Raw genomic sequence first — 15,664 nt, 5'->3', positions numbered from 1 at the left:
GCACGCACGCACATGCAGGCTCACAGACCCGCACACGCACGCACGCACATGCAGGCTCACAGACCTGCACACACACATTTGGCCGGCAGGCATCCTCCTGCTCCTATGTGCGGAGTCTCTCTGGGAGACCATGGCAGGCCTAGTGTCCCAAGTGGGGCCTGGGTAGCAAATGGAGAAACAGGAAAGGAAGGAATAGAGGGAGCCTCCAAAAATACATACGCTCTTTCAGACCCTGACCCCCAGAACATTCACAATCATCTCCTCCTTCTCTGGTAGGACCCAAGAAGCCAGGTCACTGCCTTCACACACACACACCTCACTCCCCCTGGGAGTCCCGGGGGCCATACCGCTTTGCTCTATGTACGACTATCACTATAAAACAGTTCCAACAAGTGATGCCAAGCTGTCGCTCCCCACCATGCCACATCCACCACATTCTTTTCCAGTCTGGGAGCCACAGGCATTTGTGCCAACCGGAGAGGTGAGCAGGAGGGAACAGAACAGCCCAGCAGGCTCAGCACAGCGGGGACCCTCAGACCCCCTCGTGTCAAACCAGCTCCTTACAGAGCTCCATCTACCAACAATGTGGACACATGGATGAGACACGTGGACATGCACACAGGCACACAAGCACACACACGGACACACTTTTCCCCAGCCCACTGGGAGCTCCACTTAAGCAGGTTAACACTGGACTAAGAAGAAAATGGGGACGAAAGCCCATGGGACCGAGGCAGAGGCAGCTTGCTTCCTAGAACGTTTATTGGAGCCTTGGTTAAGCGTGAATGCGGGTTAGGGGCCCCACCAGGGCCCAGCCAGCCTGACTGGAGCAGGGCGCTGGGGGGCAATGTCCTTTTTCCCCGGTATAGACAACAGTATTAAAAAAAATAAACTTTACAATAATACATTTTCGCTCATCTGTTGGGTATGATTTCCATAGTTTTGTTGTTTAAAAAAAGGAAAGAAAGGGGAAACCACACGATATATGTATATGGATGTGTATATACATATATGTTAGGAGAGGCGCCCCGGTGCGTACGTACAGCTGACGTGTATCTAGGAAATTAGGAAAGAGAACGTGGAGAGGATGAGGAGGGAGAAGAGAGCAGGAGAGCTCGAGGACCAGGTGCTACAGACACACGCCCGGCTGTGGTCTCTCCTCTTCCTCTCTCCAAAGGGAGACCTGCCAAAAGGACCCACGAAAAACCAAAAAAAGCCACCAAAGGATCATTTCTTTCTGACTTCAAAATTTCTGCCACTGAGAAAGAAGCTGGTGCCCAAGTTTTGCTGCCTCCCCACGAGGGGCTCTCCCAGGCAGGCTGAGCTCCCAAGTCCTCCTGGAGCTGGTCCCCAGCCCCACCACTTCAGGCTACAGTCAGGGGGAGCCCAGCACAGGGCTAACCCCCTCCACCGGCATCCGTGGGGGGTTCCCACACCAGCTGCAGACCCACCAGCTGCACCCAAGGGCAGAGACGGAGGGCAGAACCATCTCCATCCTTGAAGCCCAGGGGCTGAAGGTGGACCCCCATGGCCAACTCTGCTGCCCCACTGACCAATGCCCTCTGCCAGCCCCCAGCAGGTCCCCAGAATAGACAGCTTGGGGAAGCAGCTGTGTGGTCCTGCCCCCAGCCAGCCTCGGGCATAGCCCCGAGTCCCTTCCACTGCAGGGCGCTTGTCCGGGTCTCTGCTTCAGAAGGGTCCAGAGAGAAAAACACCAGGAGAAAGTGAAGGGCATTTCTAGAGCGTCGTGCCCTCTTCAGCACCAGGGTGTCCCCAGCCAGGGGACCCCTGTGCCAGCTCTACGGCTGCCCGCCTGCTTGTCTGTTTGGTTTAGAAAAACTTCTCCAGAGAAGAAACCTGGGAGGAGACAGGTTCAGCAACAAGGTGGGAAAAACAATTTTTTTTTGCAAGGTGTGTGTATGTCTGTGTGTGTTTCCATTTCATCAGGCAGGTGTTCTTGTCTGCGTAGCTTTAGAAAATCTTCCAACTCAGTTCCCAGGGCCTACAAGGCCAGTTTCAGCATCAGGACAGACAGCACGGTCAAGGCAGCCGACGGTCTGGCTCTGCTGGGGCCTGAGTTAGGTTTGATTACCTTGTTACTCCCTGGGATGATATTTGTCGTGAGCTGAGTTCAAGGAGGAGAGTCAGGAACAGAGAGAGTGAAAACAGAGAAAACAGGAGGCCTGGATCAGGTAGAGAAACGGACTCAGGAACTGTAGACCTCAAGCCCCCGCCCCCTCTTACACCCACAGGGACCCTTCTTTGCACTCTGAAGGCAGTGCTGACTCTCCCGGGGAGCTGGCCCAGGCAGGAGCAACAAGGCAATGCTCTGTCCCTTCTTGTCACAAGCCCTGGGGTTTGGAGAAGACGGCAGCGGTCCCCAGGAAAACAGGCTGCTCCTCCCTGCATCCCAGTGAGGAGGGAGATGGTATAAAGAGCTCCCGGAGAAGGAGCTCCCAGGCTCCACAGGGATCTTCTTCTGGAGAGGAGATGGAGACCACATTCTCCCTGTTCCTAAATTTCTTCAAATCACTCCTCCTCCATGAAGCCCTCCCTGAACATATTTGTCTGAGTTTCTCTCTCTTCCTTCTGCAAGGTCTCACAATGACTTTTCTTCCCATCTAAGTTACTATCTTGGGTCTGTAAGTCATATATATTCCTATGCTGGGAGTTTCTTCAAGGAAAGAACTGGGTCTGTTTCCACCGCTGTGCCTCCTGAATATGTCACAGGAACAGTGCTGAGCCGGTAGTCGACACAACTGTCTTAAAGAGTAAGGAAGGTACGGGAGGGCCTCTGCTCAGAGCCGCCATTTGTCTCTCCCCAAGGATATGGCCTTTGCACTCCCTCACCCCCACCCCAGCAGAGTAAGTGTCCACCCAGGTCCAGAAGCTAAGCTGGCCCAGCCCATGCAGTGAGATTTGAGGGTGCTGGATCTGAGGCTTGCCAGGGAAATGCCCCCCGACCCCGGCCCAGCCCTCTGAACCCACCCACACTCTGCCCCCAGCTCACCTCTGTGAAGCACATGCTTAACTCTTTGGAGTTGTTGGCCTTCAGCCCCTGCTCCTGCAAGAGAGAAGGCACCAGTCAGGGCAAGTCACCAGGCATTTCCTGGCTGGGCTTTGTCTAGCGACTTAGATGAGGCCCTGCCACGCACTGCTGGCTTTGCCAAGCACAGCGTATCCAGTGAAGAGGGGTGGCTCAATTCCACATAGCACAAAATGCTTCTGTCCCTCTCTGACACCCTCAGCAACTAGGTCCTGACTCCTCTAGCTCCTGGAGAACAGAGTTCTGAAGGTCTCAACTAGCGGCATTATATAGTCATCAGCCATTTGCACGTCTGTCTGCATATTCAGAGCAACTCTTAGGAACCGTGTCTTCTTTTCCTTGCACTGAGCAGTGTCTGGTTCATAATAACTCAAATATTTCATTCACTAGATGCCTGTATCTATGAATGAATGAGTGAATGAATGAATGAATGAATGCTACAGATCACAAAGCCTCCAAGAGCCAACTCCTGTTAAGTTGACATGGCTGATGGAGGGCTCTACAGAAAAAGATCATGAGTGCTCATCTGGCCTTGAGAGAAAGAGAAGCGTGATTGATTAGTGATGTCTGCCACTGGTACCCATTAGGTGGATATCTGGCAATTGCATCAGGCCATTTCTGTCCTAAATGGATGTGCACACCTGGAAGCACTGTGGACAAGGTGAGGGACAAGAAAGGCTGGCTTGGTGATGATTCCAGGACTCTCTACCCTGACGTGGCCACCTGGATGCAGGGCCAGAGGGTGTGCATGATGAACAGTCCTGTGCTATCATCACTGTAATGGAGAAGCATGGGAACCAGCTGGGGATGCAGCACTTCCAACCAGGCTTCAAATGGCTTGTTCCCAAGGCACTTTCAGGGAAGCTCTGGCCACCAGAAACAACTAGGAAGCCCAAGAGCTTATGCCGAAATCACTGCTGTTGGCCAGGAGTATCAATAACCCCTTGGACATCACAGGCAATCTACCACCCAGGGCATCTGGTCAGCTAAACAAGACCCCAGCTGCGCGGAGACCCCAGCCAAGAGTCGAGTCCCTGCCAATGGTGGAGATGAGACCACAGTGATGATTAGCACAGCAGAATCGAACCTGGAATGTCCCCAGGTGCCAAGGCAGCACCCGGCCACCTCCCCAGCTGTTGCCCACTGCAGAAGGGGATGTGCTCTACAGCATCTTCCAGACCCAAGGCCTGGACTCTACTATCCAGGGCTTGGTGCTTCTCCAGCTAAGACTGTGTGAGGCCACAGGGTTGAGTAGGGGGGAAACGGAGCATGCCCACCCCCCAGAGGCTGTGCTGCCATCATGGTGTCTCATCTATCCTCCCGCACACCTTGGCCGATCTTTGCTCAGTCACCTCAGTCCCCACCTGTGACATCCTATGGCCCGCTGGGGTCTATGAGTGTGGCCCAGCACCTACGGACACGCAGCATCCCTTCCTACTCTCACTGTTTTGGGCGTGGCAGGCCAGGCCCTGCCTGCCCTTTTTGGGAGTCCCTGTCTTATCCCTGTATCCCCCCACCACAGGGCTCACTAAACACGGAGCCCATGTGGAATCACAGAGCCGAAGCCTCCTGAACTCAAGGTCCTCACCCCCCGTCCACCAAAGCAACTCCACCAAACAAATAAAAACAAATGTTTATTTGTTTTGTATATTGTGGTTATGCATAAAATTGTTTGGAAAATGGTCTACTGCTGAACGAAATAAGGCTTGCGAAAACAAACAAGAAGGGCCCGGGGAGGTGGGGGGCCCGATACAATATGCTGTGGCTATACTGCTCTCAGGGGAGCCCTGGACCTAGACACTCTGCAGCGTCACACCCAAGGTCAGCCCATGCAGAGCTTTTGGCGAAGCACCCAGCACCCTGAGCACGGCATCTTGCCTGGTCTGCAGGTTCGACCAGGTGTAAAGAGAGAGTATCTGAAAGCCGAGCTCTCTGGAGCAAAGGGGGCCTGCAACTGGGTTTTGCTACTTGGAGTGAACAGAACTTGACAGGTTCCTCTTAATGAGGATAGAGGGGAGGGGATGCTGGCAAGTATTACACAGTGAAAATGACAGGGAAGAGGAGAGTGAGGGAAGGGGTGGAAGAAAGATAGGAGACCAGGTAAAGGGAGAAGGGGAGAAAGGGAAACAGGAAAGAGGGGGTGGGGAGCGGACAGAGGAGGGGGGAGGGGACAGGCAGAGAGGGTGAGGGGACAGAGGAAAGGGGAGGGGAGGGGACAGGGGAGAGAGGGAGGGGACAGAGGAGAGGGGGAAGGGAGGACATGAGAAGGGGATGAAGCCGAGAGGGGAAAATAGCAAGAGAGGAAGGGACAGGAACAGAGGACAGAGGGAAGAAACGGAGGAAGGAGGCAACAGAGGACAGGGGAGAGAACCAAATGGGACATGAGGGGCCTGAGAATGACCCCCGTACCCTCTCATCTGATGCTGATTATCAGGGGACAGCAAAACACCTCCCAGGCCCAGCCCCAAGAGATGTCTCACCCAAAGTGGGGTCTCAGCCAGAGGCAATAGGGCCCTTGGCTGGGACACAGGAACTGGCCTCTGTGAAGATCAGGGATGTGACCCTCCCCACCACAGAGCCATCACCCACATCTAAGTCCTTTTGAGCCCGTTGGCAGTTCAGCCGGGCAGGCCTCGAGGGCGGACAGCCATAGCCACTTGATGCAGGTACCTAACAGGCTGCCCTGAGCTGTTCCTTCAGGTGCTCAGAATTGGTTTTCAGGTGTTTGACCACATGGACCCCTCCCAGTCTTTGATTATTTTTAGACTGAAGGGTCCTAATCCTTGCTGTCTATCATCACAGGACACCTCCTGGTCTGAGGTGGCCTAAAAATGGAACAAAGCCAGAGAGGCCAAAGAGGCCAGAGCCCTGGGCTCAAGTCTTGGTTCTGCCAATGACCCAGGGTGACTCCACTGAAGCCTCAGTTTCCTCATCTGTAAAATGGGGTAGACAATGGACCTAAGTGACTGTGACTGCTATGTGTGACCCTGCACATGGCACAGCCACACTCAACACAAATCCAAGGACTCAGTGCTGATCCCACAAGGGATGAAGCTGCACCACGATGAGTTCCCCATCCTAAAGCAGAGCCTGGGAGAGAGGCAGTGAAGGGTGGGGAAGGGGCTGCAGGCTGAAACCCAGGGTCAGCGGGTGGCCTGGGCCAGCCTCCGGCTCTCTCCCAGCCTCCTCCAGCCATCTTTGCAAAGTACAAGAAGTCTCTACCCCAGATGGACACATCCATTTCATTTCCAGAAAACACAGTGACCAGAAGGTCACAGTGACCTCCTCTGATGGCCAACCTGAGGCCCTTTGCCCAGTCCTGGGCACACGGAATCCTGCCTGGGGGGTTAGGGGGAGTGTTGCCCAGCAGCTGACCTTTTCTACAAGTGGCACCTTGTTAGGAATAGAGCTTGGAGTCAAAAGGGAAAACGAGCATTCAGACAATGGATTTCTCGGCAAAGCAAATTCACTTCTGCGCAAAAGGGTACCTCTCATAGGGCTGGTAGCCATGAGAGCACCCTGAACAAAGGAGAGTAGAAGCTTTTATTCCTAACTCGACTTCTACTTTTGTGTCCTTTCCAGATTGGCTGGGGTCCGCCCGCACAATCTAAACTAGGCCTGATTGGCTAAACATTTAAACTTTCTTAGATAAGGTGGATATATGATGGGAGAGAGGGGAAAGAAGGAAGGGGTCATCTGTGGCAAACTAGAGAGCCAGTCCTTTCCCAAATAAGGAAAGGAAAGAGAGCTGGTGCTGTGGCATGCCTGGGCATGTAGTAAAATTAAAAAAAAAAAAAAAGAAGAAGAAAGTGGAAGTGGGGGTACTCGGAATTAAAGAATAAAAGATTGAGCAGACTGTGAGACCTTGCCATATCTCACACACCTGGTGGGGGGAGGGGCAGAGATAAAGAGAGTCCACCTCTGATGCCAAAACCACCAGTGGCTCAAATTCAGTGCCTCCCTGCCCTCCAGGGGCTTATAAGATAGAGAAACTCTCACATATCCACCGAAATCTCATCTTGAATTGTAGCTCCTGTAATTCCCAAGTGTCATGGGAGGGACCCAGTGGGAGATAACTGAATCACAGGGCAGGTGTTTCCTGTGCTGTGCTGTTCTTGTGGTAGTGAATGAGTCTCATGAGATCTGATGGTTTTACAGATGGGGGTCCCCTGCACATGCTCTCTTCTTTATCAGTTTCACTATGTAAGACATCCCAAAAGCTCTTCATCTTCTGCCATGATTGTGAGGCCTCCCCTGCCATGTGGAACTGTGAGTCCATTAAACCTCTTTCCTTTATGAATTACCCAGTCTCAGGTATGTCTTTATTAGCAGCGTGAGGACAGACGAATACAACTGCCTTCACAGCCGATAAATATACAGAGGGGAGAGAAGGCTGCCTGTGAGTCTAAAGAAACAGCCTGGGGCTTACTCCATCCCTACCAGGAGCCTCTCATCTCCTGGAGGCGTCTGTGGCTCAAGTCCCAAAGTGCCCAGGCCTAGGCTGCAAGGATCGCAGGACACAGGGCTGCTAACAGCAAATCGGTGGCCTGTTACCATGGAGGCAGCACCAGGACTCTGTGGGAAGAGCTGACCCCTGAGAGCTGTGCTGTGGGTGCCACTGGAAGCAAGAAAGAAGTGGCCCTTGCAGGTGGCACTGGGGGAAGGACACAGAGAGGAATGACAGTGGAAAAGGCATGCTTCATCCTCATAGAGCTTTCTCCCACTTCTGTTGCCCAGGAAGTCAGAAGGAAATTATTGCCTTCCTCCTCTTCCTTGCCCACCTCCTCCCTATCCCCGAACACCAGGCCGAGACTGCAAGAGCCTTGCTGGTGTGGCCGAGGCGCTAGTCCAGTCTTGTCCTGCTGGCTGGAGCCATGGCTCTCCTGTGCTCCCTGCTTCTGTCCCTGGTCCTGCCCCTAAATCCCAGTGCCCCTGGCCTTCCTCCGAGACCTAGATGAATCATCCCCAGTAACTCACACCTCTCACTACTTACCCTGCCACCACCCCGCTCCATACCTCCGTTCTTCCCTCCCACTATGGCTAAGATCTCCTAACAGGTCTTCCTGTCTCTCCCTTGCTAACCACTCTCTACCGGCCAACAGATTCATCTTCCCAAACCATGGTTCTGGTCATGACTCACACTCCCCTGTTCCAAAGCCTTCAGTGGCCTCTCAACTCCACCTCCACCTGTGGCTCACAGGGCATGTCCCCCATCCATGTAAGTCTCTGTGTCCCCAGAAAGCCCACAGGCAGGCCTGCGTTTCCCCAGGGTGGGTTGGCAAAGGCTTTCTGTAAAGGGCTGGAGAACAATGATTTTCGGCTTTGCCAGCCACATTGTCTCCATCACAATGACTCAATGCTGCCTGTGACAGGGAGACAATACAGACACACAGGGTGTAGTTGTGTTCCAGTAAAACCTCATTTGTAAAACCAGGCACAGAAGACCCCCACACTCAGCACTACGCGCTGTCCTGACTCTGCCTCGGCTCTACTGTTCATTCACCTGGAGCAGCCCGCCCACTCCAAGCCCACATCCACTCTCCAGATTCTTTTAGGCCTAGCGGCAGGCATTGTTACACCCCGGGATCTTTGGCTTCCACTCCCAGTCAATGCACTCCCTCGGTCCTCTGGACCCCATCACCCTCTGCCAGTCCTGCATGCAGCAGGTGCACCAATCACCTTCTCCCTCATAGCCATCTGAGCAGCATCCTGTCCAGCCTCCATCACCGGGACCAGGGTCCTAGCCTGTAAACCTTGTTAGCCTCAGTGCCCGGGATACAATGGCGCAAAGTAAGAATTTCTGTTGAGTCAATGAATGAATTGGTCTCTGAAACACAGACACCATGCTCCAGGGGAATAGAAAGTTCCAATGAATCAAATGAACTGGGGACTCCAGGGTCTCTCCTTCCACCTGAACAGAGCACCCACTCCATGCCAGGCACTGTGCATCCAGCTACGCAGGGTGACACTGGAGGGTGAAGTGCCACTCTGGCCTCTGGGGACCCTGGCCTAGCAGGGGAGAGAACACATCATGAGGGGCCAAGAACAAGCACAGCGGGAGCCCAGAAGAGGCAGAAGGTAGCCTGGTGCGGATGCAATCGGGGAAGGCATTCCCAAAATGAGCTGGGTAGGACTCACCAGGCGGAGAGGGGTGGGAGAGGGCAGGGAGAGGTCTTTTCCTCAGAGGAATGGCCAAGCGCAGGCCAGCAGCTGGCTCACCCATCCTGCAGGTGTCCAAGACTGACCTTACACTCAGGTTCCCTGCTCTAGAGGCCAATGGGATGGATAGACGGGCAAGGGAATTCAGACAAGGTATGTATCTGATATACATGGGCTAGGACAGAAGTCCCCAGGAGAGGCCTTTCTGCAGACCCCACCCGGCCTCTCCAAAGTCCACAGAGCCCCAGGCAGGCAGGGCTGCCTGGAGAGGCAGCCATAGCCTGAAGAAGACACTTAGAAGAGCAGGACCCAAGACACCCAGCCACAGGGCCAACGCAGAGGGCCCAGCTCCTGGCTCTGCTTTGGTGGTACCCAAGACTCCCACAGCCCCACTCAGTAGCCCCACTCCCACCACAGGAAAGTCTTTTGTGGGGAGTCTGGAGGAGGAGGAAACAGAAGGTGGCCAAGGGGCAGGGTTCCTGGCCCTTCTCAACTGCCAACTGGCTGTGGGGCTGTGGACAGGCGGCTGTCCTCACCAGGCCTCTGTCACTTGAGTTAAGGAAGATGTTGGAGGGTCCTTCGAGCCCTGACATACAGATATCCATGTTGGGACCCAACTGGCTATGCTATCATCTCTGCGGGTCCCTAAGCCTTGCCCCAAGGAAGAAGGAAAGACGGAGGAGGACAGAGGTGAGTAAAATAATCTTGCCTCTCTTTTTTTGTTTTTTTGTTTTTTGTTTTAAGACAGAGTCTCGCTCTGTCACCAGGCTGGAGTGCAGTAACGCACTCTTGGCTCACTGCAGCCTCTGCCTCCTAGGTTCAAGTGACGCTCCTGTCTCGGCCTCTTCAGTAACTGGGACTACAGGCACATGCCACCACATCCGGCTAATTTTTGTATTTTATTTAGTAGAGACGGGGTTTAACCAAGTTGGCCTGGATGGTCTTGATCTCCTGTGATCCGCCCACCTCAGCTTCCCAAAGTGCTGGGATGACAGGTGTGAGCCACCGCAGCCGGTCGATCTTGCCTGTGTCTCCAAGGTGTATCTGGGGTGTACAGGCTCCCCCTACCCTCCCTCCCACCCAGGCTCAGCTTTCTGTCCCTGCGATCACTCAGGGACTCCCTTCTATAGCTATAGGTGTCCCTAACACCCAAGGGGCCCACAAGGGCCACGACAGAGCCACTCAATCAGAGATGGTCCAAGCTAGGGGAGCTGAGACAGGAGACAGATATGGGCTGGAGAGGAGGGGAGGCACCCACACCAGCGCCAAGTGAGCCAAGGGCAGGGTCAAAGGCTGATTCACTTGACACTTCTTGCTCCCAGCATGGAAGAGAAGGTGCTTGTCAAAAAGATGATAATCAAAACTGAGTCAGGGGCCCTTCCCCTTCCATTTCTCTGAGAAGAAACCTGGAGAGTGGCAGTGGCTGACCCTTTTTGAGGGTCTATTTTTCTTCCTTTCCTCCTGGGAGGGCTGTCTTGGCTGTCCTGCCCAGACTGACTTAGTCAGGAGACCCCAGCCACCTACCAGGCAGCCTTCCCAGCCCCGGATTCATAATGCCCAATGTTTGTGCAGCATTCCTTCACTGACTAAGCACTTTCCCATACATCATCTCACACACAGGTCACCCATATGTCCACTGAGATCACACCAAAATCTGAACAAGCCCCCTGACAGCAAGACCACAGATAACTAGGCTGGGGCTAAAAGAAACCAAGCAACCAATGCCTTGGCAAAATAATTAAATGGGCCTTGAATCATCAGGGCTGATGGTGAAGGGGACTGAGGTGAGGGTCCCAAAGCCACAGCTTTGGACTTTATGCCCACAAGGAACCACGTGGGCATCCTGGGAAGGTTGCCAGTGTCCTGCTGAGTCAGCCTCTCCCAGGGTGGGCCGGCCCAACGGGCTCCAGATGAAGGGTGTGTGCCAGAGGCTGGTAGGGTCTGGAGGACCTGACAGGTGGCACAGCCCTGACCGGCTGAGCTGCCTGCCGCTCTAGCATGAAATTGAACAATTGTCTGTGGAGCAGGACCCTGAGCCCCCTGCTCACGGCCACTCAAGCATGCCCATTGTCATTAGGAGCTGCCCAAGGGTGACAGCAGCACCTCAGCTCCAATCAGGAGGGGCACCAAGTGGGGGGACAGGATGTGGAAGAGCTCCCCAGCGAGCCGCCAGGAGGGCACTTGGAGGTCAGCTGTTACTGAGCAGGGGAGCCCACAAGGGAAGGGGAGGGAGGCAGAAAGAGAAGGAAGGGGACTTCCCCAACAGGGACAGGCACATGCACTTCTGCAATGGGCACCCAGGAGGGACCTGAACCCCTACCAGGCTGGGGCCTGCTCAAGCCTGCATCCTGGCTATGGATGTGCACTCCTGACCCTACGAGCCTCCTGCTCCCTCAGACAGGTGTCTCATGGCCCCACACATGGCTAGGACCTGCTCCCCCTGCACCTGTGCCGAGGCAGTGCCCCATTGCCTGCTCTTCAGACTGCACAGCCCGCAGGGCAGTATAATACTGTGATGTAACAGGCTTTTGCACTTGCAAGATGAATGCCTAAATGAAGGAACTGGTGAAAAATGACCCTCTGGCAGCTCCCTGCTGCTTCTCAGGGTCCCTGATGGAAAGGGAAGCCCCTCCCCCCACAGCCCCAGTTGAGTCATTTCCCACACCACTTCCGGCACCACGGTGCTTCCCCCATCCCTCAGCCACACCCCCTCACCTGGACAGACGTGCAGGTGGTGATGACGCTGGTCCCCAGGCCGGTGCTGTCACTGAGGTCATCTGGCAAAGAAGGCGTCTTCTCCACCCGAGGGGTCTGGGTGGCCTGGAATGAGGGCCCTTTAGGGGACACATTCACATCCGTGCCGTTGCCAAAGGCCTGGATGGCGTTCCCTGGGATGGGGGTGAGGGTAGATGCAGAGAAGTCAGGACCCACATCCATCACTCCTGGCTCTGCTCCTCACCCTCCTCACCCTGACCATCCCCTTCCCTGGAATAGCCCAGAAGCCAGGACAGAGCGCAGCACAGCCAGATTCCCTCTGCTGAACCTCTTTTTCAGATACCTACAAAGGTCTCATGCCTACAGAATATAGCAAGAGGGAGGTTAAAAAAGAGAAGCCAGAATAGCAAGAAGTGTACATGATGGAGAACACAGAAGAGAAAAGGAGAAAAGGAAGGGGGTGGGCACAGGGGAGCCTTGGGGAGGAGGGGTCACCTCCTCTGCATGGTGCCACCAGCCACGCCTCCAGAAGCTCCTCACCCCCAGCTCCCTAGTCACAGGCTCTTCCGGCCCCTGTGCCTCCTTGGACGTTCCCAGGTCCCCACCCTGGCACACAAGGGCCCCACACTCAGCCCTCTGCCTGCTCCACACCACACAGACTCTCCCTGGGTGGCCTCTGCTCCTCCCGCACCATCCACAGAGGTGCCCAGAAAATCTTCGCCTCCACATGCCACATGCATGTCAAACTTGTCATGTCTAAGCCTGGGCTGGACGTCTCCTCCTGCCCTTGTCAGCGCTACTTTCCCCCGACCCCTCATACTGCAGCCTTGAAGGTGTCATCTCTTACCTACCCAGCTCCCCCATGTCAGATTCCTGAGGGTCACCCATGTTGCCTCCCTGCATACCTGCTGGCAGCTTGCTTAGCCCACCTCCTAAGGATCCCTCCACCCCGTCTCCCATCACTGTTCCCCTCCCATGCTCTGGTCCACAGCCACCATTGTGTGCCCCTGTGAGCGGCTACCGCGGCCTTCTGATGGGCCTCTCTGTGTCAGGTCACCTGTTGGAATCATCTCTCTGACCCCCACTGCCTCATACCACAGGCAGATTTGTTTTCTGGGACGTCAGTCTGATCTCAACATCCCCTACTGACATTCCTTCAAACACTCACACCACCACTGTCACCCCGGCAGGACAAGAAGATCTAAATGCCTCAGGCCTGCAAGGCCCTGAGTGACAAGGATGCTGTCTACCTGTCCAGATAACTCTGTCACTCCGGTCATCTTCAGTGCTATGTAGCAAGGCTAGATGATTGGCAGGACCCTCCACCCGCCATGGTCTTCTGTGGAGCCCTGGACCTCTGCCAGGCACTCCCTAACTCTTCAACTGACCGATGCCTAGCTAACCATTCACGGATACGTTCTCCAAGAAGCCTTCGGGGCCTCTCTCTTCCTGGCTGACTTGGCCCTACCCTGGACTCCTCAAGGTCCCTGTGCAGACCCCTCCCGTAGAGCAGCTCCCCTTGCGCTGGGATCCTGAGTGACCCCTCTCGGTCCACCTCTATCAGCTACCCCCTCCTTAATGACTTGGATCCCTGACTCTCCAGTGCCATACACAGAGGGAGGAACAGATGGATGGGTGCACAGAATAAATAACAGAGGGAAGGAAAGAGGTAAGAAATCTTCAGGTGTGCATGGGCGGCAATGAGTGTTGGGCTGGAAAGATCAAAGGCGGACTGAGCCGGCCTGTGGCTACCTCCCTCTAGCTTTTGGGTTAGGAGTTTGATGATGTGGAATGGAAGTCAATTCCAAGGAGAAACAAGCCTGTTAAAGGGAGATATGACAGACACCAGAGGTCCTCAGGAGAAGGCTCAGTCTCCAAGGGAAACTGGCTGAAGCTGTCCCAATAACAGACCAGACCAGATAGCAGGCTTGACCTAAGTTCAAGGCCTCTGGTGGTAAACTGAAGCGACCTACTGGTGAGAATCTCCAAGAGCTAAAAACCCAAGGTCCTCATGGGCAAGGCCCATGGCAGAGAAGCCTCATGTACATCAGCAGCCATCCCCATGGGAGGAGATGGGAATGGCTAAGAGAGACTCCGCGGCGGTGTGGGGGGAGGGCCTGCTGGGGTTGGGGAGAACATCCCAGAACTTACGGAGACACGGGTTCTCGGTGAAGTCCCGGAGGAACTTCTCACACTCCTCCTCCATGTTCCCGCTGCCACGACAGTTGCACCAGGGGGACACCACGATGCCAGTGGGGCTGGAGTCCACGTAGTTGGGTGTCATGTCAAACCCTGGGCAGGGAGAAAGGTGAGGGAGAGGAGAGGGCTGTGGTGGGGTTTTTCCCTTGGGCCCACAGACTGACCCCAGGCACGTACCCATCCTCTCACCTGGCCCCCAAACACACATCTGACACTAACACATTGCTAACTCTGAGCATGACTATCCCAGTGACCATAGGGTCAGCAGGGACAGAGGGCCACAGCATAGAGGACACTGGGCTCCTCAGCACCAGGAAGGGAGAGAAGAGGCCCCGGAGCCCCTCCCAGAGCATGGGCCCCTGTTTTCTCCTTTCCCGGTGTTCTAAAATCAGAGTGAATGACACACACATCCTGCAATCTGAGCCCAGTGCCAACACTGATCGGCGAGGTGAGCCTGCGCGAGTGACTCAACTTCTCTAGAGCCTCAGTTTCCTCATCTAGGAAATGGAGATGTCACCACCCCACTAGCAAGAGCTGTTGGGAGAATTCAGTGACAGTCCCTGTAAACTGCTCAGGACAGAGCCTGGAATGTCAGAACCGTGCAATGAATTGTTACCTTTGCTTCCTATTTCAAGAGCCTTAGAAGGCCCCTGGGGCCCTCCTCCACCCATGATAAAGAGTGCGGCCCTCCTCTTTGCTACAGAGCTGCCTTCCCACTGGTTTCTCCTCACAGGTCTCTCTGAATCTGCTGCAGAGAAAGCTGGGCTCAGGCTGTCTCCCCCGGCTGGCTCTCGGCTGGGCTGCCCTGCCCTGCTAAGATGGGGACAGCAAGGACAGAGCCCAGGTGTGCAGGAAGAGCTTACCAATCATGCCAGCATAGGAGCCCAGACACGCCTGGTAATTGTCTGCAGGGCAGCTGGTGACCGTGTGGTAGGAGGCTCGACAATTGGCATGGAAGTCGGCCAGCCGGGACCTGGTGTCGGGGAGAAGATGCAATGGTGAAAACGGGTTCAGTCTGGCTGCCTTCTGTCTCCTCTGTCCTGCCAGTGGCATCACCTCCCTGCAGCTTCCCAGGTGGAAGAAGCCAGAAGTGGGGAGGAAGGAAAGTAGGGAAGCCAAGTCTTTGCGGGGACTCAAGCTGTGAGCTCCTTGAGGACAGAGACTTCCCGGAGAGACAGGCTCCTAGGGCGGCTTAAGAAAAACCCAGTGATTGGCTGACAAAAAGGACCCCAACAAGGCACAGAAACAGCCTGCTCTAAATGGCTCTTTTAGGCAAAGGGACACAGGGAGGAGCCTGTGGGTTTGTGGAGAATTCCTGGGGGCCAGGCAGGAAAGCTGGGCTCCACCTTCTGTGGGGCTTGGGCAAGCTCATCAACACGGCACTGCGAAATCCCACCTGCAAAACAGTGAACAGTCCCTTCTCTAGATGCCTCACAGGATCCGTCTGATGGTCAAAGAAGCCAGTGGCCAGGGAGGCGAAAGAGTCTCCCTGGGTGAGACATGCCACAGGCATCCTCCGCTGGTCTCTTCTGTGTTCAGCCAGCG

The 15,664-nt window shown here is 54.9% G+C and overlaps 1 protein-coding gene across 6 annotated transcripts in view; it reads right to left on the bottom strand.

Moving 5' to 3' along the window:
* Nucleotides 1-744: 744 nt before the first annotated feature.
* Nucleotides 745-15,664, bottom strand: part of GFRA2 (GDNF family receptor alpha 2) — a 94,676-nt gene continuing 79,756 nt past the window's right edge. For 5 of the 6 annotated variants that reach the window (XM_037742427.1, XM_037742430.1, XM_017539708.2 and 2 more), the window contains 5 exons: nucleotides 14,983-15,092; nucleotides 14,072-14,212; nucleotides 11,921-12,093; nucleotides 3,011-3,064; nucleotides 745-2,125 (listed from right to left, as the gene is read on the bottom strand). In XM_037742427.1, the coding sequence (XP_037598355.1) occupies nucleotides 2,003-2,125; nucleotides 3,011-3,064; nucleotides 11,921-12,093; nucleotides 14,072-14,212; nucleotides 14,983-15,092 (601 nt within the window). In that variant the 3' untranslated portion in view covers nucleotides 745-2,002. The remainder of the gene's footprint in view (nucleotides 2,126-3,010; nucleotides 3,065-11,920; nucleotides 12,094-14,071; nucleotides 14,213-14,982; nucleotides 15,093-15,664) is intronic. The other variant, XM_037742428.1, reaches the window with a different exon arrangement.

The sequence above is a fragment of the Cebus imitator genome, unplaced genomic scaffold (assembly GCF_001604975.1).
Source record: "Cebus imitator isolate Cc_AM_T3 unplaced genomic scaffold, Cebus_imitator-1.0 Scaffold120, whole genome shotgun sequence".
Lineage (NCBI taxonomy): Eukaryota > Metazoa > Chordata > Mammalia > Primates > Cebidae > Cebus > Cebus imitator.
The sequence above is the reverse complement of the archived record's forward strand: the minus strand, read 5'-3'. Positions and strand labels throughout refer to the sequence as shown.